We start from the raw sequence: 24,642 nt of genomic DNA on the forward strand, positions 1-24,642 counted from the left end.
GTCCGCCTGGTTGGCGCGAAAGTCGGTTCCTGGCCGCGGCGCTTCCGGGTTCGGCTGCGTTTTCTTGGGGCTGGGGGCGTCCCCGGGGGCGGGGGCTGCGCGCCGGGCTGGCGCCCGACTCCAGCAGCGGTCCCGCTGGCCGCGCGCCCCCCGACTTGGTGCCTGTGGGCCCTCAGGCTCCACCGAGGTGAGCGAGCGCTCGCTCCTCCGGGCCGACTGGGCTCCCGGCGTCTCTTGCGGCCTGCGCGGCCCTGGTAACCGGCGGGTGGGCCTCAGACACCCGAGAAACCGCGGCCTGGACGTCCCACGAGTCCGCCCTTTCCCTGGGAGCTGGGGACAGTCGCGTGGGCCTTTCGGGGGATCGTGCATGACTTTCCACAGTGACAGCTTGCGTTTAAAGTCAGTTGACTGAGGAGCAAGCCTTGCGGGCCGCGGGTCCCGGCAGCCGCCCTCTCAGTCTTGTAGCCCGGTGCAAGTGAATGTCTGTTAAGTGAGGGGTCCACAGCAAGGGCCTCAGTGTATTCAGTCAGGGACGCTAATTTTGTTCATAGATTTGCAAGGATTCGTGTTGCCTCCCTCACCCCCATCTCCCTTCTTCGACTTTGCCCACATTCTGGGATCTTTTGCAAACATCGTGAATGGAACCGTGGGCAGAACCAGATGTCTATTTCTCAGGCACTTTTGCCTGCGTAAGAAAATAGTTGATTTGCAGGCTGGGCGGTGGTGGCTCACGCCTTTAATTCCATCAGGCAGAGGCTGAATTCGAGGCTGTCCTGTCCGGGACAGCCAGAGCCACACAGAGAAACCCTCTCAAATAAAATAAATAAATAAATAGTTGATTTGAATTGAACATTTAATTCCCCACCTAACTTATTTTTGTTCTTTTTAGAAACCCTGTCTCAAATAAATAACATAGTTGATTTGAACATTTAATTCCCTACCTAACTTATTTTTGTTCTTTTTGACTGCCTTATTCTTACAGTTCAGCAATGTCCAGAAATGACCAAGAACCGTTTTTTGTGAAGTTTTTAAAGTCTTCAGACAATTCAGAATGTTTTTTTAAAGCTCTTGAGGTAAGAATAATTGGATATGTCTTTTTTTGATGCTATGAGCTCATTTTTCATGTTTTAAATATTTTTTATTGGATTTTTCTATCTTAGAAGTGGATATTTTAATGGAATTTTGCTACAGCATGTGCTTAATACAGGTTTATCATTGTTACTTAATTTTTAACTAAAGTAAGCATACAATTATGTATTGGGGGATTGAAATCTTTTATGATAATTGAATGTTGACTTGCAGCTCTCTCTCTCCCTCCCTCCCTCTTTCTCTGTGTGTGTGGGTCTGGGTGGGTTTGTTGGGGCGGCCAAGAGGTCAATGCCTTCTGATGTCAATCTCTACCTTATTTTTTGAAGCTTGATTTGAAAATCCCTGGATTGGAGGTTCCTCCCCTGATGCAGAAAACCAAATCCAGCAGAATTAATGAAATCAGGTTTAATAAGCAGAGCAAAGCAACTGCAGGTGACTCTCAGGGGAGGCAGGAGAGAAATCACTTGGCAGGTCCAGGGACCAAGTCTTAGATACCCCATAGGCGTGGTCCTGAGCATCTCAGGGAGAGGAGCTGCCGCCTGCTGGGCTTCTGAAGGCGGGGTCTGGAGAGGGAGAAGTGAAACTGGATTCCCAGCTGAACATCGGGGCAGTGTTTGGAATGGGGGCAGACATTCCCAACAAAGATCACTGGGATCCTTCTAATCCGCCCCAGTACTGGGATTACAGGAGCACTAAAAGGCAGAGGATTACTGTGGATACTTGGAATCCAAGCAGAGGTCCTTGTGCTTGCACAATAAGCGCCTTACTGACTGAGCCATCTCCCAACCCTCTTCTGCCTTGGAGTTCTTGACAGCTGTTTTGTCTACTAACCCCATTGATTCTTTGAGCAGTGAGAAACTTTGCATCACAGTGCAGAAGTTCTGGTTCATTGCTGAAAATGCGGTTCATTATTCACAGCATAGATGAAATGGGAGTGAGGATGGCCTTGCATTAGGTTTATCAGTTCATGCTGGTAGACAAAAATACATCATTAAACATTCATTGGTGTGTGTGTGTGTATATCTGTGTACCTGCTTATCACAGTGCATGTGTGGATATCAGAGGTGTAGTTTACTTAAAAACGCTGCAGGAGAAAGACGCCGCGCTACAGAGTTCACGCGGAAAGGTTTTATTAGGGGAAAGGGAACATAAAAAGAGGGACTGGGCGTGGGGAGGCCTGCCTCTGGGGACAAGACAGAGAAGAGAAGGGGCGGGGGGGGGGGGGGAGACAGGCAGAGAAAAGGGAACAGAAAGAGATTGGGGATAGGCAGAGCCCTTTTTAAAGGGGACTCAGTGAATGTGCACAGTGTGTGCTCTTAGTGGCTGCAGCTGAGGAGGTATCCAGTCAGGACCCCAAGGGCAGGGCAGTAGCCTGATGTTAACATTCCTCCTTTTTATTATAAAAATATAAGGCTGGGATGAGGATGCCATATTCTCAAGACTACTTCCTGTGCCAGGCGGTGGTGGCGCACGCCTTTAATCCCAGCACTCGGGAGGCAGAGGCAGGCGGATCTCTGTGAGTTCGAGGCCAGCCTGGTCTACAAGAGCTAGTTCCAGGACAGGCTCCAAAACCAAAGAGAAACCCTGTCTCGAAAAACAAAAACAAAACAAAACAAAAGACTACTTCCTGCTAACGTGGGGGGGCATTGTTTATTTTGGGGGGCTTGGGAAAGCTGGGGTGTTGGCCTCCTTGGGTTTCTGGCTGTTTCACTTCACTGTCCATGCTCTGTGGAATCATCAAGCACCTCCTAGACCTGGCAAAATGCTGTTGGAGGTGAATCCAGGTCGACTCCCTAGGGCCTACAGCACCTGATCCTTTTCCATCGCCACAATATCACCTGGACGTGTTTAATGGTCTTACGCCTGCAGCGCTATGGCCAACAGCTGGTAGTCCTGCCACACTAACTGATTAGGAATGGTTAGTGGGTCTCCAAAAAATATCCCAATGGGAGGGAGCAAGGAGGTACAGATGATGACACAGTTCCCATGAATGAGGCAGAGAAGTAAGACCCAAGGGACTGCAATTCCTAGCGTCCCAGGAATTCAGAGGGGGTCTGAATTCAAGATGGCATAGGCTACTTTGTGTTTCATCAGACTTACAGATCAGGGGCCAAGGCCTCTGAACCCGAAAGACACAGTCGCCTTGTACCAGGACTTCAAGAAAAGCCAGAAGGTGAGGAGAGAACTGTGCTCGAGAAATGAAGCCTCACACCCAGGGGAATTGTCAGAGGCGGGTAGCCCTGCCAGAGCCCCAGTTGCTAATAATGAATGGAAGGTGAAGCCATCAGTGAACGAGAAAGCAGATTTGTTGTAGGTGGAAGAGAGTGGATCTGTTGAGGGTGGAGCAGGTGGGTAGGGTCCCAGCATGAAGTGACTACGTTTTCATGAGCTCTGTCACTGAGCAAACATGGCTGCCGCATGCAGCAGAGTTAGTGTAAGAGGTTTATTGAGGAAGAGGGAAAGCGGATGGGTGAAAGGATGATACCTCCTTCCATCTGTCAGGATCACTGGCAGAATGTTGCAAAGGCCTCGTAAAATAGGATATAGAGTGCCTGCAAAGCCCGAAGTACTCAAGGATCTGAGAAGGCACAGGACACCCAGTGAGTCGTTATGCAAAGGGTGGGGCCCGAGGGCTCTGAGCTCAAGGACTCTGAACCCTAAGAGCCATGGTTGCCTAGAATCAGGACTTAAGCTAAAAGGCAAGAAACCAGAGAAAGACGAGTTATCCACTCTTGGGAAATAGTGCCAGTTCTGTGCCAGTTCTGGATGGAGGGACCCAGAGATCCAGAAAAGTGAAGCTGTGTTTTGTGGACCCATTTCCAGGATCCTGGCATGCCTCAAACTGCCTGGGTTGGGGGGAACGGGTGATGGACCCAATGTTTATTTAAAATGCAGAGGGAGAAAGATGTGCGACAGAGTTATCGTAGAGGGGTTTTATTAGGGGAAAGGGAACATAAAGTGGGGGGGGGCAGGGAGACCGGCCTCTGGGGACCACACAGCAGAAAAGAAGAGAGGCAGAGAGGAGAGCCAGGCAGGGAGGGGGGCAGGGCCCATTTAAAAGAGAAGGCAGTGAATGTGCACAGTGGGTGCTCTTAGTGACTGCAGCTGAGGAGGTTTCCAGTCAGGATCCCACCTTATAATGTGAGGTCCCGAGGATTGAACTCCAGTCCTCAGGCTGAATGGCAAGCACTGCAAGTAGCTGCTGAGCCAGCTAACAGACTCAAAACATTCATTCTTACAGGGAAGAAATAAAAATATGCATATTTATAAAATGCCAATGTTCTTTTCCGTCATAGACCGATTCAGGGGCTAGAGGAAGTGCATTTTGGAAAGCAGGAAAGCATTTTTGAAAACGTGGGTGTGTTGCTTAGTGATATGGCATTTGTATGATATGTATAGAATCCTGGTTTCAGTCCCCAGTGCTGCAAAACAAACCAACCATGGTCATAAAGGGTATCTTTGAGGAGGTGGCATTTAAGCAGACCTGATTGAAGTGAAGAATCACTTCAGGTGAAAACCCAAAAGGAGAGTATTCCCTGCAGCAGGGCCCACACAACCTCTGAGGAGGGCCTTAACCTGCTCCAGGCAAGCGTATGGGGCTGACTGGAATTAGCCAGGGGGCTAGACAAAAAAGATAAGTCTGGGGAGACAGGTGAGGGCTGAGTTTCATGGTTTTGAAGACTGATAAGAAATGAAGATTTGGTCCTGATCTTGAGACTTTTCTTTTGGTCAGAACAGTTTGCCAACATGGCAGACACAAAGGGAGAGAGGAGAGGCACCTGGTTGGTATATGTTCTTTGGGGTTTTTCCAGAAACAGAGTTGGGGACGGGAGATAATGCTGAGGTCCCAGCCCTCATGTCAGGGAGCACATGCTCCAGTGATCCGAAGCTCCTGCCTAGCCTCTGAGGGCACCTGCATGTATGTAGTAGACATGCGCACTCGAGTTTGTTTTAAAATGAAAAGAAAGAAAACATGGAATTGTTTCTTTGTCATGGATTGGATTGAATCTGGGTTTTGTGCATGCCTCACAATGTTACTATAGCAAATTTAGAGGAGTCAATCTACAGCATTGCTCACCATGCTATTGGCCTTGTAAACAAGCAAGTTAAGGGTGAGATTCTTAAGAGGATTAATTCTTGAAGAGAACACATTAAGCACTCTTTTATTTATTTATTTTTTTTTAAAAAAGATGTTATTATGCATACAATGTTCTGACTGCATGTACACCTGCAGGCCAGAAGAGGGGACCAGATCTTATAGATAATTGTGAGTCACCATGTGGTTGCTGGGGCTTGAACACAGGATCTCTGAAAGAGCAGTCAGTGCTCTTAACCTCTGAGCCATCTCTCCAGCCCACATTAAGCACTCTTAAGAGCTGAGACAGCTTCCTGGGATCAGTGAAGGAAACCAGTCAGCCAAAAAAGGATGTTCCAGCCTGTTCCACTCAGAGAAAACACTGAGAACAAATGGGAAGAAGCCAGTACTGCTAGAACAGTTCCCTGTGACTTCATGGCAAAAAGAAGTAAAAGACCTAAACTATTAAAAAATGTAGACTTTATTCTGAGTGTGATGGAAAGTCATTAGAGAGTTTTAAACAGAGTAGTATGGTCTGAATTTTTTGTGTTGGGGGCACAGTCTACGAGTGCATGTGTTAAGTGCCTGCCCATGTGTGCACATGTGGATGTTAGAGGTTTCTGTCTGGTGTGCTAGTTGTGGGTCTCCTTTTTTTTTTTTTTTTTTTTTTTGGTTTTTTCGAGACAGGGTTTCTCTGTGGCTTTGGAGCCTGTCCTGGAACTAGCTCTGTAGACCAGACTGGTCTCGAACTCACAGAGATCCGCCTGCCTCTGCCTCCCGTGTGCTGGGATTAAAGGCGTGCGCCACCACCGCCCGGCTGGGTCTCCTTATTTTTTAAGACAGGGTTTCTCACTGTTGTGGAGCTCACTGATTGCTAGACTGGCTGGCCAGGGACCTCCTGGAATCTCCTCCCAGATCCAAACTCAGCTACCCATGCTTGCACAGCAAGTGTTTTACCCTCTGAGCCATCTTCCCAGCCCCTGTGTGAAGAATAGATTTAAGAGAGGAGACCAATCCAGAGATGTCTACAGTGGTTTAGGTAATAAATAATGTTGTAATAAGGAAAGGGCCGAATTTGAAATGGGTTCTTAAGAGTTGGTAGGATTTAATGTGGGGAACTAATTCCTAATACATCTTTGTTTTCTCTTTCAGTCAATAAAGGAGTTACAATCAGAAGATTATCTTCAGATTATTACAGAAGAAGAAGCATTGAAGATAAAGGAGAATGACAGATCACTTTATATCTGTGACCGTTTCAGTGGTGCTGTTTTTGATCACCTTAAACAGGTTTGCTGTTCCTAAGATACTTATTTGGTGGTGGCTTTGCTTCTAACTCTCTCTTTTTTATTTGTATTTTGTGTGTATGTGGGTGTAGTGCTGGAATTCACCTGGTTTCATTGCTTCATGAATTCTTTACTGATCATGAGTACTATGAGTGCATTGGGATTCTTTGGATGTGGGTTTCTTAGACTTCTAAGCTCCTTTATTGGCTGATGCTTTGTATGAAAAGCATGCTTGAATGTTCATCAGTTGTTACAGCATTAGAGTATTGTATTAAGATCGTATTTCTTGGGGCTGGAGGGATGACCTAGTGGTTAAGAGCACATATTGCTTTTCAAGGGACCTGAATTGGATTCCAAGCACCCACGTCAGGTGGTTCACAAATGCTTGTAATGCCAATTCCAGGGTGATCCGATACCTCCAACCTCCAAGTGTGCCTGCACAAAATGTGCTGATACCTACATACAAACACATATACATTAATTAAGAATAATAAAATTAAATCTTTAAAATATTATTTTATGTGTAAGGGTTTTTACCTGCATGCTTGTTGGTGTATCACTTGCATTCTTGATGCCCTTGGATGTCAGTAGAAGGCATTGAATCCCATGGAACTGGAATTACAGATGGGCTATAACGCACAATGTTGGTTCTGAGAATCGAACCCAGGTCCTCTAGAAGAGCAGTTATTGCTCTTAACTGGTAAGCCATTTCCATCCCTAAAATATAATTAAGGAAAAAAAGGATTAAGTTTGTTTTAGAGACTGAAATTTTAGACATTGGTGGTGGACACCTTTAATCCTGGCATACAGGAGGTAGAGACAGGTGGATCTCTGTGAGTTCGAGGACAGCCTGGTCAACAGCAAGTTCTAGGACAGCCAGGGTTACACAGAGAAACTCAGTCTCAAACCACCCCCCACCATACATATATAAGAAAAAGAAGAAATTTTGACAACATTTGAATGAAGGGCTCTTGTAGTTTTGCTGTTGAGTGTATGTGTTTAATGCTCAGTGTGCCTGAAAAATTTTGTGGTGGTCTTTTTTCTTCTAAAAATTGGTGACTTTCTGCAGTGTCGACTTCTGTGCACAACTACTAAATGTTCCAAATTTAATTTTGTGCTTTTGGTGATCTTTTCCCTAACTTTTTATAGCTTGGCTGCAGAATTGTTGGTCCTCAAGTAGTCACATTTTGTATGCGCCACCAGCAGTGTGTCCCAAGAGCTGAGCATCCAGTTTACAATATGCTTTTGTCCAGTGTAACTATATCTTGTACAAGCCTGGATAAAGACAAAAGGGTAAGTACTGAAAGGAGCGGTGCTGGCTCTGCACCTGGTTTTCCCTGGATGGGTGGTAACGTAAAGACCACATACATAGTTTTTATGACTTATGTGCGTGGATATACACATATGCAACCCTAAATGTTACATACACGTATAGTTTTAGAACTGACCATTTGACCAGTTGGTATGCCCTTGCCTGGGGAAAATGGAATGTGTTTTATAGAAAAACTGGTTAAGTGAAGTTTTTGTTTTGATTTAACAGAAAATTTACTTTTTCTTCTATAGTTAACAAGCTTGGTTTTGAATCAATTTTTCTAGCACAGATTTCCAGAAAATCTTTAAGAAAGGATAGCTGGGAGATGGTGGCGCATACCTTTAATCCCAGCACTTGGGAGGCAGAGGCAGGCAGATCTCTGTGAGTTCAAGACCAGCCTGGTCTACAAGAGCTAGTTCCAGGACAGGCTCCAAAGCTACAGAGAAGCCCTGTCTCAAAAAAAAAAAAAAAAAAGAAAAGAAAGGATTCTGATCTGGGTGTAGTGGTTCGTGCCTTTAATCTCAACATTTGGAAGGCAGAAAAAGGCAGATTAGCTACATATAGTAAGACCCTGCCTCCAAAACAAAACAAAAAAAAAAAAGAAGAAAAGATCACTAAGCATAGTGACTCATGTCTATAATTGCAGGACTTTGAGCCTCAGGCAAGAGGCCTTCTTCAGGCCTGGGCTACATTGAAAACTGAGAGAAAAAGCTACACAAAGCATATTTTTGTATAATATGTAAAAGTGAATATAGCATGTAAAAATGTAATCAGAAGCAACATAGCTTTTATTTATGAACTTTAAAAGAATAAATACAGTCACTTACTAATGATGATAATTCTATCTGAAAATGTTTCTCACTGTCATTAAGTATACCTGAACTTACAAAGGCTATGATGTTATTAACAATATAATCCACAAGGCCACATTGTTGGTTTGTTGAAGTATTATTAAGTAGTATGTGACTGTTCAAGAAAACAGTTATTTTCGGGTTTGTTTGGTTTTTCTTTTAGGGGGAAGGCTATGGATTAAGCCCAGAGTCTTGTGCATGGTAGGCAAGCATTTTACTACTGAGCTACATCACCAGCCTCCAAATGTTAAATTTAAAATTAATACACATCTTTCCAAAAGAAATTTGGTTAGTTAAATTTTTATAATGGTATAAACATTTGTATATTTAGACTAGCAACAGTAAAAGATACTTATGGGGGCGCTGGAGAGATGGCTCAGAGGTTAAGAGCACTGGCTGCTTTTCCAGAGGTCCTGAGTTGAATTCTCAGCAACCACATGGTGGCTCACAACCATCTGTAACTTTAGTTCTGGGAGATCTGATTCCCTCTTCTGACCTCCAAGGGCACCAGGCATGCATATAGTGCATAGACACATTCAGGCAAATTATTTTCTTCCTCATTAATATATTTTCGGTCCATAGGAAGAAGTTCATAAATATGTACAAATGATGGGTGGACGAGTATACCGAGACCTTAATGTATCAGTCACTCACCTTATTGCAGGAGAAGTTGGGAGCAAAAAATACTTAGTTGCTGCTAATCTGAAGAAACCTATTTTGCTTCCTTCTTGGATAAAAACGCTTTGGGAGAAGTCACAAGAGAAGTAAGACATATTTGTATGCTTTGTATATTGGAGAAAATGATACATTTGGTTAATTTGGAACTCTCTTGGGTTTTAATGGGTAAGCTTTGTGATATTATCTCTGGGTTCATTACTGAGAGACCAAAATGGGGACATTGTTCATTTCTCTAGTGACAGTAGAAGAGCAGAGGTCGTAAGTGCTTACTATCCCAGGATGCCACTGTCAGGAAAGGTGAACTGTAGCTTCAGCACTAGCTGGAGAGCAAATGCTTTGACAATGAAATTGTTTTCTGCAAGAAACGTGTCTAAAATAATTGAGAAAGTCAGTTTGGCTTTTGTATTGCACTGTGCAGTACTATGTCCCTGTGTTAAGATGGAGACTTAATTAGCTACTTTGGCAGCCCTGTTCCCTCCCATGGGGTGGACGGGGTAGAGATAAGATTGAATATACATATATGTAAACCATTAGCTGAGATGTGATCATTCAGTGTAAATTGAACCTATTTTATGCCCTGGCCTGGACATTAGATGTATATAGGGATCAGAACAGGACAGGAGTTTCCTACATGGAGTTTGTCGGTATAATTATGTTTTCCCTAAAATTTGGCTTATGGTCATAAGTCCAGGTGTCTGAATTATATTAGTATTATGTGGCTTTTTTTTTCTTTTTTTTTTTTTTTTTTTTTTTTTTTGATTTTCGAGACAGGGTTTCTCCGTAGCTTTTGGTTCCTGTCCTGGAACTCACAGAGATCCGCCTGCCTCTGCCTCCCAAGTACTGGGATTAAAGGCGTGCGCCACCACCGCCCGGCTATTATGTGGCATTTCTGCACTTGTTTCAACACCATTCAGTATATATTCAATATGTTTCTTAGTTAGTACTAGCCTGCTGAAATAAGCAAATCTATCTACTTTGGCAACAAAATAGCTGTGATAGTTTTGTTGGTGCTCTTCCAAGAGTCAGACAGTGGTTGTGCACGCCTTTAATTCCAGCACTTGGGAGGCAGAGGCAGATGGATATCTGTGAGTCTGAAGCCAGCCTGGTCTACAGAGCAAGTTCCAGGACAGCCAAGGATGCACAGAGAAACCTAGTCTCGAGCATTCCCCTCCCTCCCCTCCAAAAAGAATAATGGAAGAATTTAAGTCTATTTTATAGCAGGCATTCAATGAATACTAGGTTTTTAAATAGAGATTCAGTCTTATAATTCTGCCAAGTGTTCCCCATTTATTTATTTATTTTTGTGTGTGTGTTTTATTACTTTTATTATATAGGTCTCACAATTAATTGCACATATAGGTATTATTACCACTGTTATGAAAAAGAGGTGATGTTTAAGGAGGTAATACAAATTCCCTGGTGCATATTATTTAATGACAGTAGCCTGATACTGGAACTGAAATACTTAAATTCTTACTTTAAACACAAAAGTTGCATGTAAATGGACTCTTAATAACTTACATAAATTAGTTTTTTTCTTATTTCATTGCATACTGAATACAAATATTTAAACATGCTATATGCTCCCTATTTATTAGCAAGAACTTAGAGTTAGTAGTGCTCTCTTTAAGATGGTCTTTAGACTATTACTGAAATACAAATTCTTACTGGAGACATGGAACTAAGCTAGATGAGCAATTAGTGTAATACTCAATGTCAGTTTTCTTTTCTCAAAAGTGTTTATAAATCCTAAAAATAAAAAAATGAACAAAGAAGGAAAGCAGTGATATTTAAAACTATTTGAATATTCATTAATTTTAATTTTTCCTTTTTGCCGTTTATTTTCTCCAGTAAAATAACCAGATACACTGACATAAACATGGAAGACTTTAAGTGTCCTATTTTTCTTGGTTGCATTATCTGTGTGACTGGCTTAAATGGTATACACAGAAAGACAGTTCAGCAACTGACATCTAAGCATGGAGGCCAGTACATGGGGCAGCTGAAGATGAATGAATGTACACATCTCATTGTTCAAGAACCAAAAGGTAAAACTGCTTTAGAAATAGTGAGTGTGGAATTCCTGTTTTAGCACTTTAAATCTCTGTAGACCATCTTGTGCTTCAGACATGTCAGTGCCCTAGTTTATCTGTTTTTAACCCCCTAAATTCTTGCAAAAAGATAGTTTCAGTCACAGTCTAGAAAAGTTAAGCAACTCTCCTTGTATTTACCCATGGAATAAGTACTAAATATCAAAAGCCTTTAGTGATGTTTTTATCATCTGACGATTAGACCTTGACTGAAAAACAACTCTCCACAATTAACCAAATCGTAAATAACTATATATATATATATATATATATATATATATATATATATATATATTAGCTTTCTTGTTATTTCTTTCTCGTGACTAACTTAAACCTCCTCTTAAGGGGCTTGGCTAAATATCTATTTAACTTAGTGGGATGAATTGGTTTGACTTAGTGATTTAGGATCGGGGTGTGAGTGGGGCTGTGGTAAGGATGGAACCCAGGGCTTTGTGCATGTTAGGCAAGTGCTTTACCACTGTGCTGCATTTCCCAGCTCAACTATGAATTGCAATTCCTAACTTAAAAATATAATGTGCAGGTTATGAGGTAAGTAAAAGGATAAAGTGCATTACTGTTGAGAATTCTTTAAATTATTTTTGTTTTTGATATTTCAAGAACTTTATTTTGCTGGGTGGTAATGGCGCACACCTTTAATCCCAGCATTTGGGAGGCAGAGGTAGGTAGATCTCTGTGAGTTTGAGGCCAGCCTGGACTACAAGAGCTAGTTCCAGGTCATACTCTAAAGCTACAGAGAAACCCTGTATTAACAAACAACAACAACAACCAAAAACAAAAAAACAAAAACCGTATTCTCAGGTCTAAAATCTATAAAAATGAATGGATTTTATTCGCTCCTATTGTATTTATATTTTTACTAAGCTACCTTGATAAGAAATAATATTTGAGAATAATGTTAGTTATTTCATCAGGAGATTGATACAAAAATTATGACTGTATGGTAGCTGTGACTTTTATTAATCTGAATTATCTGTTGACTGTTTCTTGAGGTAGGAGACATTGAGCCTAGGGCCTTTTTTATGCTAAGCAAGTAATCTTTCAATGAGCTACATCCCTAGTCCTGTTAATTTCTGCTGGAGACAGGATTTCATCAGGATGGTCTTAGATTTATGATCTTCCTGTTTTATAGTCCCAAATAGCTGGGATATAGATTTATACCACCAGGCGTTTCTCCATTGATTCTGGAATACCAAAATAGAGCTGGGTTTCATAGGCGGTATAGGTAGGAAAATCAAAAGTTTAAGGCTAGCTTGGGCTGCATGGTCTCAAAAAATAAAAATAAAAACAAAACAAAAATATAAACAGAAAAACACAACAAAAAAGTAAAAACATGCTGGGTGGTGGTGGCAGCCACAAAAAAATAAAAAGCAAAAAAAGAAAAAGGAAAAATATCCAGGCACTCGGGAGGCAGAGGCAGGCAGTGTTAGTTTCAGGACAGCTAGGGATGTTACACAGAGAAACCCTGTCTTGAAAAACCAAAAAAAGGAAAAACAAAAACATTGCTGAAATATCTTTTGGCATTACTTATTGAGTTCAATATTTCTGTGATACTACTTAAAAATATTTTGCTAAAGCCGGGCGATGGTGGCGCACGCCTTTAATCCCAGCACTCGGGAGGCAAAGGCAGGCGGATCTCTGTGAGTTCGAGACCAGACCAGCCTGGTCTACAGAGCTAGTTCCAGGACAGGCTCCAAAGCCACAGAGAAACCCTGTCTCGAAAAAAAAAAAATTTGCTAAAGTTCTTTACTGGAAAGGAAAAATTCAAATCTCCCTGTCCTTTACTTTGGTGCTTATACAGTCTTGTCAAAAATAGTATTTATTATATTGCATACATGTATAATGTCTGCATTTATATTATATGTTCTTATAATGTCAAGTATGGTGGTGTACATCTTTAGTCTCAGAGGGATCTCTGAGTTTGAGGCCAATGTCGTCTACTCAGTGCTTTTCAGGCCAGCCAAGCGTACATAGTAAGGCTCTGTCTCCAAAGAGGGTTGGCTGGAAAGATGGCTCAGTGGTTAAGAACACTGGCTACTCTTTCAGAGGACTGTTTTCTGGCTGCCAACATTCACATGGTGGTTCATAGTTGGCTGTAATTTCAGTCCCAGGGCATCTAACACCTTATAACCTTCTTGGGCATCATTCATACAAGTATTGCAGACAAAACACCCAGACAGATTAAAAAACAAGCATATGGTTGGTTTGTTTTCGAGACAAGATTTCTTTGTGTAGCCGTGACTGTCCCGGAACTTGCTCTGTAGACCATGCTGGCCTCTGTTAATAAATAGAACTGTGCTTTTGTTTCCCGGCCACCCAGACCCAAATAATCACACAAAAATGGTATTAATTGCCGGGCGGTGGTGGCGCACACCTTTAATCCCAGCACTTGAGAGGCAGGCGGATCTCTGGGAGTTTGAGGCCAGCCTGCTCTACAAGAGCTAGTTCCGGGACAGGCACCAAAGCTACAGAGAAACCTTTGTCTCGAAAAACCAAAAAAAAAAAAAAAAAAAAAAAAAAGATATTAATTACAACACTGTTTGGCCAATGGCTCAGGCATAGTCCTAGCTATCTCTTGCATCTTGAATTAACCTATTATTTTATATTTTACCATGAAGCTCGTGGTTTGTTACCTCATATCTTGTTTTTTGGGCATCTGCCTGATTCCACCTTCTTTCTCCCTGCTTTCAGTTTAGTTTTCCCGCCTAGCTATATTCTACTCTGCCATAGGCCAAAGCAGCTTCTTTATTAACCAGTGGTAATAAAACATATTTATAGCATACAGAGGGACATCCCACGTCAGGCTTCAAACTCTGCCTACCTCCCTCCGCATGCTGGGATTAAAGGCATCTGCCACTGCCCGCCAATATTTTTTTTAAGGTAAAAATAATTACTGGTAATCTTTAATCATTACTTTTGTTTCAGGTATGTTTTCAAAAATAATTGACTATGAGCTAACATATATGTATTTCTCGTAATGGACATAACAGGACAAAAATATGAATGTGCCAAGAGATGGAATGTGCATTGTGTGACCCTGCAGTGGTTTCATGACAGTATTGAGAAAGGCTTTTGTCAGGATGAATCTATATACAAGGCTGAACCCAGAGCAGAAGTAAAGACGGTGCCTGATACTTCAACTCCCACTGGTCAGAGCAATGCAGCAGCTGAAAGTAAGTCTCCTTAAGATTAAATACAGAATATTTGTCCACAAAATAATTGATGTTTTGGATTGGGAATGTAACTTAGTGGAAAAGCTTTTGTCTTCTGAATGCAAGCCTGGGATCTCAGTCCTAAACACCAACATTTTAAAAAGTAAAGGAGTTGCTTTGGTAACAGGACCATTGAAATGTAGTAGGACTTTCTATTTCCTTCTTGTAGAACTAAGTAACAAAATAGCCAGGTTATATAGAAAGCTGTCCAGAACTTCTTTTGTATTCCCTTTAGAATGAGGGATTGCTTTCTTCTACATCCTAATTCACATAAGAGGAGAATTAAGAACACTAGTGAAGCTGTGCAGTGGTAGCGTACACCTTTAATTCCAGCACTCAGGAGGCAGAGGCAGTTAGATCTCTGAGTTTGAGGCCAGCCTGGTCTACAAAGTGAGTTCTAGGACAGCTAGCACTGTTACACAGAGACACCCTATCTCAAAAAACAAACAAACAAGAACACTAGTGAATAGCTTTAAGAGAAAGCTTTTGTTTGTTTATTTGATTTTTCAAGAAAGGGTTTCTCTGTGTAACCCTGACTGTACTGGAACTCCCTCTTTATACCAAGTTGACCTCGACCTCAGAGAGCCTCTTGCCTGTGCCTACAGAGTGTTGATATTAAAGGCATGTGCCACCACACCTGGCAAAAATAGTTTTTTAGAAAAGATTCTATGTATTATTATGTATGTGGTATGTCACACGTGTGGAGATTAAAGAACATCTGTGGCCAGTCAGTGGTGGTACTCACCTTTAATCTCAGCACTTGGGAGGCAGAGAAGCAGACTGATCTTTGTGAGTTCAAGACCAGTGTGGTCTACAGAGCAAGTTCCAGGACAGCCAGGGCTGTTACACAGAGAAACCCTGTCTTGGGGGCAAAAAACAAAAATCAGAAACAAAAAAATGTGAGGTTGGCACTCTCTACCTTTTTATGGGTTGGGGATTGACCTCAGGTCATCAGGCTTTCATGGAGCAAGTACTTTATCCCCATCCCCTAAGCCATCTTGACAGCCCCTGACATTAGTTTTATAACTTTGCTTACTCATATACTATCATATGCTTGCTTGCTTGCTTGCCTGCCTGCCTGCCTGCCTTCCCTCCTTCCTTCCTTTTTTTTTTTTTTTTTTTTTTTGTCGACGCTTTGAGACGCGGTTTTGCTGTAGCTTTGGAGCTTGTCTTGGAACTCACTCCGTAATCCAGGGTGGCCTTGAATTCACAGAGATCTGCCTCCCAAATGCTGAGATTAAAGGCGTGTGCCACCACTGCCCGGCTTTTTATATTTTTCAAGACAGGTTTTCTCTGTGTAGTCCTGACTGTCCTGGTATTCACTCAGTAGACCAGACTGGCCTTGAATTCAGAGATCTACTTGGCTCTGCCTCCTAAATTCTGGGATTAAAGGCAAATTCCATCACGACCAGCCTGTATTTTCTTTATTGGTTTACTGTGATAGTTATAGATTATCATTACATAAAAATTCAGTGTGTGTTTGTTTTGTTTTAGCATGGTAGCACTCACTTATTCCTAGGTCGTGGGAGGTTTAAGCAGGAGGATTGTCATGAGTTCCAGGTTGAGAACCATTGGTATAGATCATAGAAAGACCTTGTCTCAAAAATAAAATTAAAAATAAAAATTTCATGGTATAGCAGGTAAAGTTAAGCAGTTAAGAGCACCGAGTTTTGATGTGTCAACTGAACATACTCAATCCCTAGAACCCATGAACAGGTGGAAGGAGAACCAACTCCACAGCCTTGTTCTTTGACCTCCCTAGGAATTCTGTGACAGCCATGCACCTACACTCACGCGCCATACACACAATAATAGATACAACTCTTGAAAACTTAAAAATGAAAGGTCTTCCCCCTTTGTGATAGTCTTTTTGATGTGTCAACTAAGGTACCATATTCAGTTAGTACTAATCTCTTTTTTAATTTTAGAAGTGCTATTTAGCAAAATTGTCAATAATTTTTTGTTCTAAATGTAAGCTTCTTGAACCTTAAGGCTAGCAACTGCGTTTTTTTTAAAGAAACGTTAAGTATATTTTCACTTTAATAAATGAAAGAAACTTAATTTCACTTTTCATACTTTGTCACCAAGATTTCAGTAAAAACTGAATCTTTGTAATTTGTTCAGACACCTTTGACTGTAGGAAAAGACAATTTGTAAGGAAGCATGTAATGACCTGTTTACCTCCTGAATTTATAATTTCTTTTTGTATATGTAGGTCGCACTCTTGCAGATGTCAGCCATATATCCAACATAAACAGCAGTTGTATAAATGAAACAATGTTCAGTTCAGCTTCTAACAAACTTGAATGTACACTTGAAAACCTAGAAAATCTGGACATCAGTGTATTTCAAGCCCCTGAAGATTTGCTAGATGGCTGTCGGGTATGTCTTTATTATGCATCAAACTCAGTAAATGCTAATGATTGTCAGCCTTGAGTTTAAGGCCTGCGTGGGCTACGCACATCCCTCAGCCTGACTTTGAAGACCCCTCTTAGTTGAGCTTGCTCCTTATCTGTGTAAACAAACTCTTCACTGAATTAGGAAGCTAACATTCACCATGCTCACACTGTGGCTGTGAGTGTGTGTCTGCTTCATCTCTGATACTCCATTTTACTCCTCAACTCTGCTCTGAAATCTTAACAGTTATGTTAAAATATTTCATTTGTGGGGCTGAAGAGATGGCTCAGTGGTCAAAAGCAGTGGCTGCTCTTCCACAGGTCCTGAGTTCAATTCCCCACAAGTCACATGGTGGTTCACAACCATCTACAATGAAATCTGGTGTGCAGGCATTTTTACATTGTATTCATAATAAATAAATACATCTTTAAAAATATATTTAATTTTTAGCTACCATTTGTTACTTACGATACATTAATACCACTAATTATTTCATGTACATTACGTTATTTAAAATACCACTTAATTCCCATAAATAACTAAAATGGTTATTCTCTAGAGGGTGACGCTTATGAGATTCAAATCTTTTTTTCTGGGCCATGTGGATAAAGTGCTTGTTGCTAAGCCTGAGAACCTGAGCTCAGTCCTCAGTACCCTATGTGGTGGAAGGGAGCGAACCCAGTCCCACAAATTGTCCTGACATGTACTTGTGGTATGTCCACACACATATACACACAAGAAATGAATTTAAGAAACTTAAAATATAATAAAATGATTTCCCAGAGTCCTAGACATGCATTACTGCTGCCTTAATTACTTCTTAATTGTGTACAAGACCTTGAGTTGTCCTCAGTAATAAAAAGAAGATTAGATTTATAAGGTATTTCTTTTGCTCAGTTACTCCTGGGATTTTAAGATTCTTTTTAGTGTGTACGTAGAAGATCTGTGAAAAACATCCTATCTCCTAGACCCACAGACTTCATACAGTGCTGCTCTTAGTAGAGTGATTAGGCCATGCATTCATTCTCAGAGCAGGCAAAATTAAATTGTGTTTTGTTATTAAAGGCCAATTATCTTAATAAGATTTATTGCCTTACTAGTGGAACGGAAGTGTACTCTGTAATCTCTTTTCTAAGATCTTAGAACATACTAATTATAGAAGTAATACTGAATTTTTTTTCCATGTAGGAAGCATTTGATTCTTTTTTTTTTTTTTTTTTTTTTTTTTCTTTTCCAGGAGTTCAATAATTAGAAGCATTTGATTCTTAATTTTTGGTAGGATTTATTCTAGTAATGGTGATGGTTTGGGATATAAGGAAATAGAATGTCATTTTTGAAGTTTTTAAAAGATGGAAGTAAAAAAATTCTATGTTAAATTGACTTAAACATACTTTTATAATTAAAATCCCTGTGTGCATGTTTCTTCAAAGCATTGTGCTTAGCTCTTTGACTTGCTTTTTTTGTTTAAATCAACTAGAAAATAAATTGTAGGAAAGATAAATATATAGGAACAAGTGGCTTAGAGCCTTATGTTTGCTCAGGTCATGTGGTTGATACACTAGTTGAAAATATGAATGAATACAAGCCTGGATGTTCTGGGCTTATAGTGAACCACAGTGTATCTTTGTAATTATTCACGTTTACAAGAAGTCATCCCTTTAGAACTTGAGAAGCTATCTGCATGTTAGAAATACCTCTGCCACCCACCCAGCCTGATGACCTGAATTCCAGTCCTGGCACCCATACGGTGGAAGAGAACTGAATCTGTCATAATGTCCTCTGACCTCCACATGTGTTGTATGACGTGTGTGCATATACACATGCGTATACACACAAAGTGAAAATCTTTTAGCAAGATGTGCACCAAAATTTAGAAGATGTTGAAGTCTGGTCTTCTAATACATTTGAGGCCTCAACCCTCCTTCAGGTTTCTCCTGAAAGGTGACAGTGCTGTGGGGCTATAAACAGATATTTAAAAATGCCAGTTTCAGGCTGAGGAGGTGGCTAAATGGGTCAGGTACTTGCTGTGAAAGTGGGGAGATGGGGCTGGAATTTGAATCCCCAGCACCCCAGTAAAAGCCGTGAGTGATGATGTCCAGCACTGTGTGTGTGTGTGTGGTGGGGTGACAAGTAGATCCCAGGGGGTTGCTAGCTGCCAGTATGAGTGTACATGCATTAATTTCAGAATGCATTTCATTCCTTACGTATCCCAAAATGTATGTAAAGTATCTTATTTATACATAGTGGATATGGATTTCTTTTAAATTTGTTTCTGTTGAACATGTTAATCCAAAGCAAATCTTTTCTTTGTTTACAGATTTATCTTTGTGGTTTTAGTGGCAGAAAGCTAGATAAACTGAGAAGACTTATTAACAGTGGCGGTGGAGTTCGGTTTAATCAACTTAATGAAGATGTAACTCATGTAATTGTGGGAGATTATGATGATGACTTGAGGCAGTTTTGGAGCAAATCATCCCACAGGTCCTGTCAGTCTTTAATTCAGACCACTTTGTACCAGAGTGATTGGGTTCAGTTTGCATGTCTGAAGCTGTGGGAATGCATGGCAGGAGGGATAATGATCTTCACTTACACTGGAGCTTAACTGTGTCCTCTTTTTGTAGGCCTCACGTAGTAGGAGCAAAGTGGTTGCTGGAGTGTTTTAGTAAAGGATATATGCTTCCTGAAGAGCCTTATATCCACAGTAACTACAAACCGGTTGGAATTCCAGTCTCAGATCAGTCTGAGGACCAGACAATTATCTTAGAAAAGAATAGCACATTCTCTAAGAAAGATTTTGCTCCTAATGAGAAGCTCCAGGAAGCTGATGAGGAACTGCTTGCTCAGTATGTAAATAATGACTCCACAATAGGTAAGAAATAGTTGATTAGTGTTTATAGTTAAGAAGCAATGTCTGCATGCATGTTATCTGTCAAGTTTTCTATGAACTTCTTTTTTTTTTTTGAGACAGGGTTTCTCTGTGTGGTCTTGGCTGTCCTAGAACTTTGTAGACCAAAGTGGCCTTGAACTCAGAGAGACACCCCCCCCCCCCCCCCCCCCCGCCTCCTGAGTGCTGGGGTTAAAGGTGTGTGCCAGCACCACTTGGCTTCTGTGTGCGAGCATGCGCGCCTGAGTGTGCGCACTACTGCCTTCGTAGGCCTGAGACGAGATCCTTGTGGATCTGTCTATACTTATAGACATTTGTGTCTAACATGAATACTGAAACTAGAACTCAGGTCCTTTGTAAGAACTGTACATGCTCTTAAACACTGAGCCATTTCTCTGTTATCTGTGTGTTAATTCTAATAGCATAAACTTCTAACAAATGCCCTCTGACTGGGGTATGGGAAGTCTTTCATGCTGCCTCAGCATATGGCTTTGTCAGTGTGGTAAGGTAGATTACCAACAAAGAAAGTAGAGTGTTACCACTGTGCCAAGAGTCTCCTGTGAAATTTATCCTGGTTTCTTTATAGTTTGTGTCATGTGTGAGTGTCTATATATATGATCCTTTGAGTTTTGTATCTAGCTTATTTATTTGATCTTACTTGCAATGCTGAGGTGTGACCCAGACATAGACTCAATCATTGAGCTGTTGCCCTCTTTTTAATTTATTTTTATTTTTTTTTTTATTTATTATTTTTTTTTTTTTTTTGGTTTTTTTTTTTTTTGAGACAGGGTTTCTCTGTGGTTTTGGAGCCTGTCCTGGAACTAGCTCTTGTAGACCAGGCTGGTCTCGAACTCACAGAGATCCGCCTGTCTCTGCCTCCCAAGTGCTGGGATTAAAGGCATGCGCCACCACCGCCCGGCTTTTATTTTTAGTTTTAAGGCCTAGTCTGGCCTTGGACTTCCTTGTGGGCAGGCCTTGTTCTACATACTTTGAAATTCTCTGTTGTTCCTGTAACATAAAGTTTTCAGTTCTTAGAGAATCATAATTGTTTAATTGTGGGTACCAAAGATTTTTATATTTTCCTAATTTTATTCAGTGACAGTCACCTTTACTTCTGGCATTCAGGAGGCAGAGGCAAGAGGATCTTAACACCAGTCTGGTCTAAATAGCAAGCTCCAGGATAGCTAGTACTAGATAGAGAGTTGTGTCTCAAAAACAAACCCAACTAATTAAAAAAAAAAAAAGAAAGAAAGAAAGAAAACAAAGCCAAAAAGACATGTTTATTAGAACATACTTTTCAGGCAAAAATTGGGTTTCTACTCTAGTTTCTTTTTGTTTTGTTTTGTTTTTTTGGTTTTTGTTTTGTGTTTTGGTTTTTCGAGACAGGGTTTTTCTGTAACTTTGGAGTCTGTCCTGGAACTAGCCCTTGTAGACCATAGGCCTCAAACTCACAGATCCACCTGCCTCTGCCTCCCGAGTGCTGGTATTAAAGGCGTGTGCCACCACTGCCCAGCTCTGCTCTAGTTTCATACTTAGAACAGACATGACAGTTGTGTTTTCAATTGAAGATGTTGTTACTTGTAACATTCATGGTACTCCTGAAGATGGGATGACTAAAGATCCTCCTTTTACTTACAAAAAAAAAAATAAATATATTTAAGTCTAAGTTTTATAAGTATTAAAATTATCAGACTATGTTATGTAGACCGAAGTCTCTGTACCACCTGGTTCTGCAGCCATTCAGTCCCAAAGAAACACACAGAGGCTTATATTAATTATAAACAGTCAGACTTTTTGTTTTTTGTTGTTGTTGTTTTTTTTTTTTTTTTTTTTTTTTGAGTCAGGGTTTCTCTTTAGCTTTGGAGCCTGTCCTGGAACTAGCTCTTGTAGACCAGGCTGACCTCAAACTCACAGAGATCAGTGTACCTCTGCCCCCCAAGTGCTAGGATTAAAAGCATGTGCCACCACCACCTAGCTGAGCTAAGACTTATTATTTACTAGCTCTTACAACTTAAATTAACCCATAATTCCTGTCTGTTTAACCACATGGCTTGGTACCCTTTCTCAATGAGGTGTTGATTCCTCTGTGTCTGACTGGTGATTCCGTTTCTGTCTTTCTTCTTCACAGAATTCTTTTAGTCTGGTTGCTCCACCTATACTTCCTGCCTGGCTACTGGCCAATCAGTGTTTTAGTAATCCAATACGAGTAACAGATCTGTACAGTATACAAGAGTATTATCCCACATTAATGTTACATTAGTGTCTTTGCTGGGAAATCGCTGTGTAGCTTTGGTTGGTTTGGGAACTGCTGTGTAAATCACTTTGGCCTTGAACTCATTGAGATCCACCTGCTTCTGTTTCCCCAGTGTCAGAATTAAAGCTGTGCATTACCAAGCCCTGTGAATATAAACTCTTCTGTCTAGTAATTGTCAAATAGAGAACCTGCCTTTCTCTTTTCTAGTTGAAGCTAAGCCATCTGAGGCTACAGAGCCTGAAGTTGGGCCTTGCAGTGATTCTACTCAAGTTGAGCCCTGTGATGACTCCACTCACATTTCTGTGCACGAGGAAGACCATTCTTCAGTCAGCCATTGCCTCCTTGATGGCTCTGCAGTTCCTGAGGAAGGCTTATTTAGCCAAAAGAGCTTCCTTATTTTGGGTTTTAGTGTTGAAAATGAATATAATATTATAAACATCATAAGAGAACATGCTGGAAAGATCGTGTCCCTTCCCAGCAGAATTGTTGCCGACTATGCTGTGGTTCCGCTGCTGGGGTGTGAAGTAGAAGCAACTGTGGGAGAAGTTGTTACAAATACGTGGCTGGTAAGAAACACTTGACAGCCAGAATCCAATATTTCAATTTTTAGCTGCCAAGGTCTTAATGTTTACTTTTGAAGTAATTCATTTTATCTAGCATGATGGCCCAGTGGGCAAAGGCATTTGTTGTGGAAGCCTGGCAGACTGAGTTGAGCCTCAGAACCCAAGGTGGAAGGAGAAAACTTGCAAAAGATGTCCTCTGGCTTCTGTGCACATACTCTTCCTCTCCCCCTTCTCACATATGTGGCCTTTCACATCCACCTGTATTTGTCATGTGTGTATTTGTGCATGCACACACAATAAGTCATATTTTAAAAGAATTTAAAAATTTTCAGCTTCTTGGTCCTCATCCTTTAATTCCAACTCTGGTGATCTGACACTTGCTTTTGACCTCCACAGGCATTGCACTCACATGCACAAACACTCCCATGCATACATATACACATTAAAAATAAAATATCTTTTATACTTCTTGGTTCTAGCACTGATACGCAGAAGCTGCTGTCATGGGGCTCTGTGGGCAGTACTCATTATCAGGAGGTCAAGGTAGCCCTTCTCACCTCACATTCTCATCCTTCCTCAGCCAGTGCACAACACTCACTTTCCAGTGGCTCAGCATGAAGAGAGAATGTTAAACTAAAGTAGTGATACAGGTGAAATGCAGAGTAACTTCCATCTTACTGATCTAATATGCAAATATAAGGAGTTGATGTCTGCATATTCTTTGAATCTCATTTGGAATGTGCTGAGAATGAACATGCTCAAGTCAGTGAATGTGAATTTTCTTTTCCTTTAACACAATTTACTAAGATTGTAATCTGAGCCTGTCTTAACCACTTATTTCTTACTTATAGTAGCTTTATTGCTTTTGTTTTTCAAAGGTTACGTGTATAGATTACCAGACACTAGTTGATCCCAAGTCAAATCCCCTCTTCACACCAGTGTCGGTAATGTCAGGAATGACTCCTTTAAAGGACTGTGTGATTTCTTTCAGTCAGTGTGTTGGAGCAGAGAGAGATTCCTTGGTATTTTTAGCAAATCACCTTGGAGCAAGGTATGTAATTTTCAGTATATTAACTCTATACGCGCACGCACGCGCGCGCGCGCACACACACACACACACACACACACACACGGTGCTTTGCTCATGCTAAGCAAGGGCTCTACTATGGCATCCCCAACCATGTGATGTTTTGTTTGTTTTTAACTTACTGTAAAGTGTTATAATTACATTTGACCAGGGTTTTGTTTGTATGTGTGGTTGATGGGTAGATGCTGTGTCTGAACAGCTTCAGACAGCAGAGGGATGTCTACCTCTAGATGGATGTCTGGCAAACTTTTAAGGGTGTAGTATATGGTAGTTTATGGTAGTATATGGGCTGTTACTGAATTGTGCTTGAGCATTGTGCCTTTCAATGTGTTATAAGGATATTTTCTCTTCCTCCTCTTCCTCTTTTTTTTTTTTTTTTTTTAAGATTTGTTTATTATGTACACAGTGTTCAGCCTCCATGTATGCCTACAGGCCAGAAGAGGGCACCAGATCTCATTACATATGGTTGTGAGTCACCATGTGGTTGCTGGGAATTGAACTCAAGACCTCTGGAAGAGCAGTTAATGCTCTTAACCTCTGAGCCATCTCTCCCGCCCCACCTCCTCCTCTTCTTTCTTTTTTCTTCTTCCCCCTCCTTCCTCCTCTTCCTTTCTTTTTAATATGTATCCATTGCTTCTCTTGTTTTCTACCAGAAATACAAATGGAGTACTTTGCAAGGAATTCAAGAAGCACTTTGGGAAATAAAGGAATTTAAAAGTTACCTGCAAAATCTTTCAGTAGCTCAACCTCCCTAATTGGTCATTACATAGTAGCATTTGAAAAAGAGTAGAAATCAGGTGTATCAATACATATCAATTCACTAGCTTCTTATTTAATGGGAAATATTTT

General features: G+C 41.0%; 1 protein-coding gene across 3 annotated transcripts in view; it reads left to right on the plus strand.

The window, feature by feature from the left end:
- The window catches only part of Topbp1 (DNA topoisomerase II binding protein 1), a 51,718-nt gene continuing 27,076 nt past the window's right edge, over positions 1 to 24,642 (plus strand). For 2 of the 3 annotated variants that reach the window (XM_057767815.1, XM_057767816.1), the window contains exons 1-12: positions 2 to 187; positions 983 to 1,073; positions 6,317 to 6,451; positions 7,597 to 7,740; positions 9,193 to 9,374; positions 11,140 to 11,336; positions 14,387 to 14,569; positions 16,824 to 16,990; positions 19,323 to 19,486; positions 19,627 to 19,874; positions 22,351 to 22,709; positions 23,585 to 23,757. In XM_057767815.1, coding sequence (XP_057623798.1) covers positions 990 to 1,073; positions 6,317 to 6,451; positions 7,597 to 7,740; positions 9,193 to 9,374; positions 11,140 to 11,336; positions 14,387 to 14,569; positions 16,824 to 16,990; positions 19,323 to 19,486; positions 19,627 to 19,874; positions 22,351 to 22,709; positions 23,585 to 23,757 — 2,036 coding nt within the window. In that variant the 5' untranslated portion in view covers positions 2 to 187; positions 983 to 989. Of the gene's footprint in view, positions 188 to 982; positions 1,074 to 6,316; positions 6,452 to 7,596; positions 7,741 to 9,192; positions 9,375 to 11,139; positions 11,337 to 14,386; positions 14,570 to 16,823; positions 16,991 to 19,322; positions 19,487 to 19,626; positions 19,875 to 22,350; positions 22,710 to 23,584; positions 23,758 to 24,642 lie in introns of all 3 variants that reach the window. The other variant, XR_009057010.1, reaches the window with a different exon arrangement.

This window comes from Chionomys nivalis, chromosome 4, assembly GCF_950005125.1.
Source record: "Chionomys nivalis chromosome 4, mChiNiv1.1, whole genome shotgun sequence".
Classification (NCBI taxonomy): Eukaryota; Metazoa; Chordata; class Mammalia; order Rodentia; family Cricetidae; genus Chionomys; species Chionomys nivalis.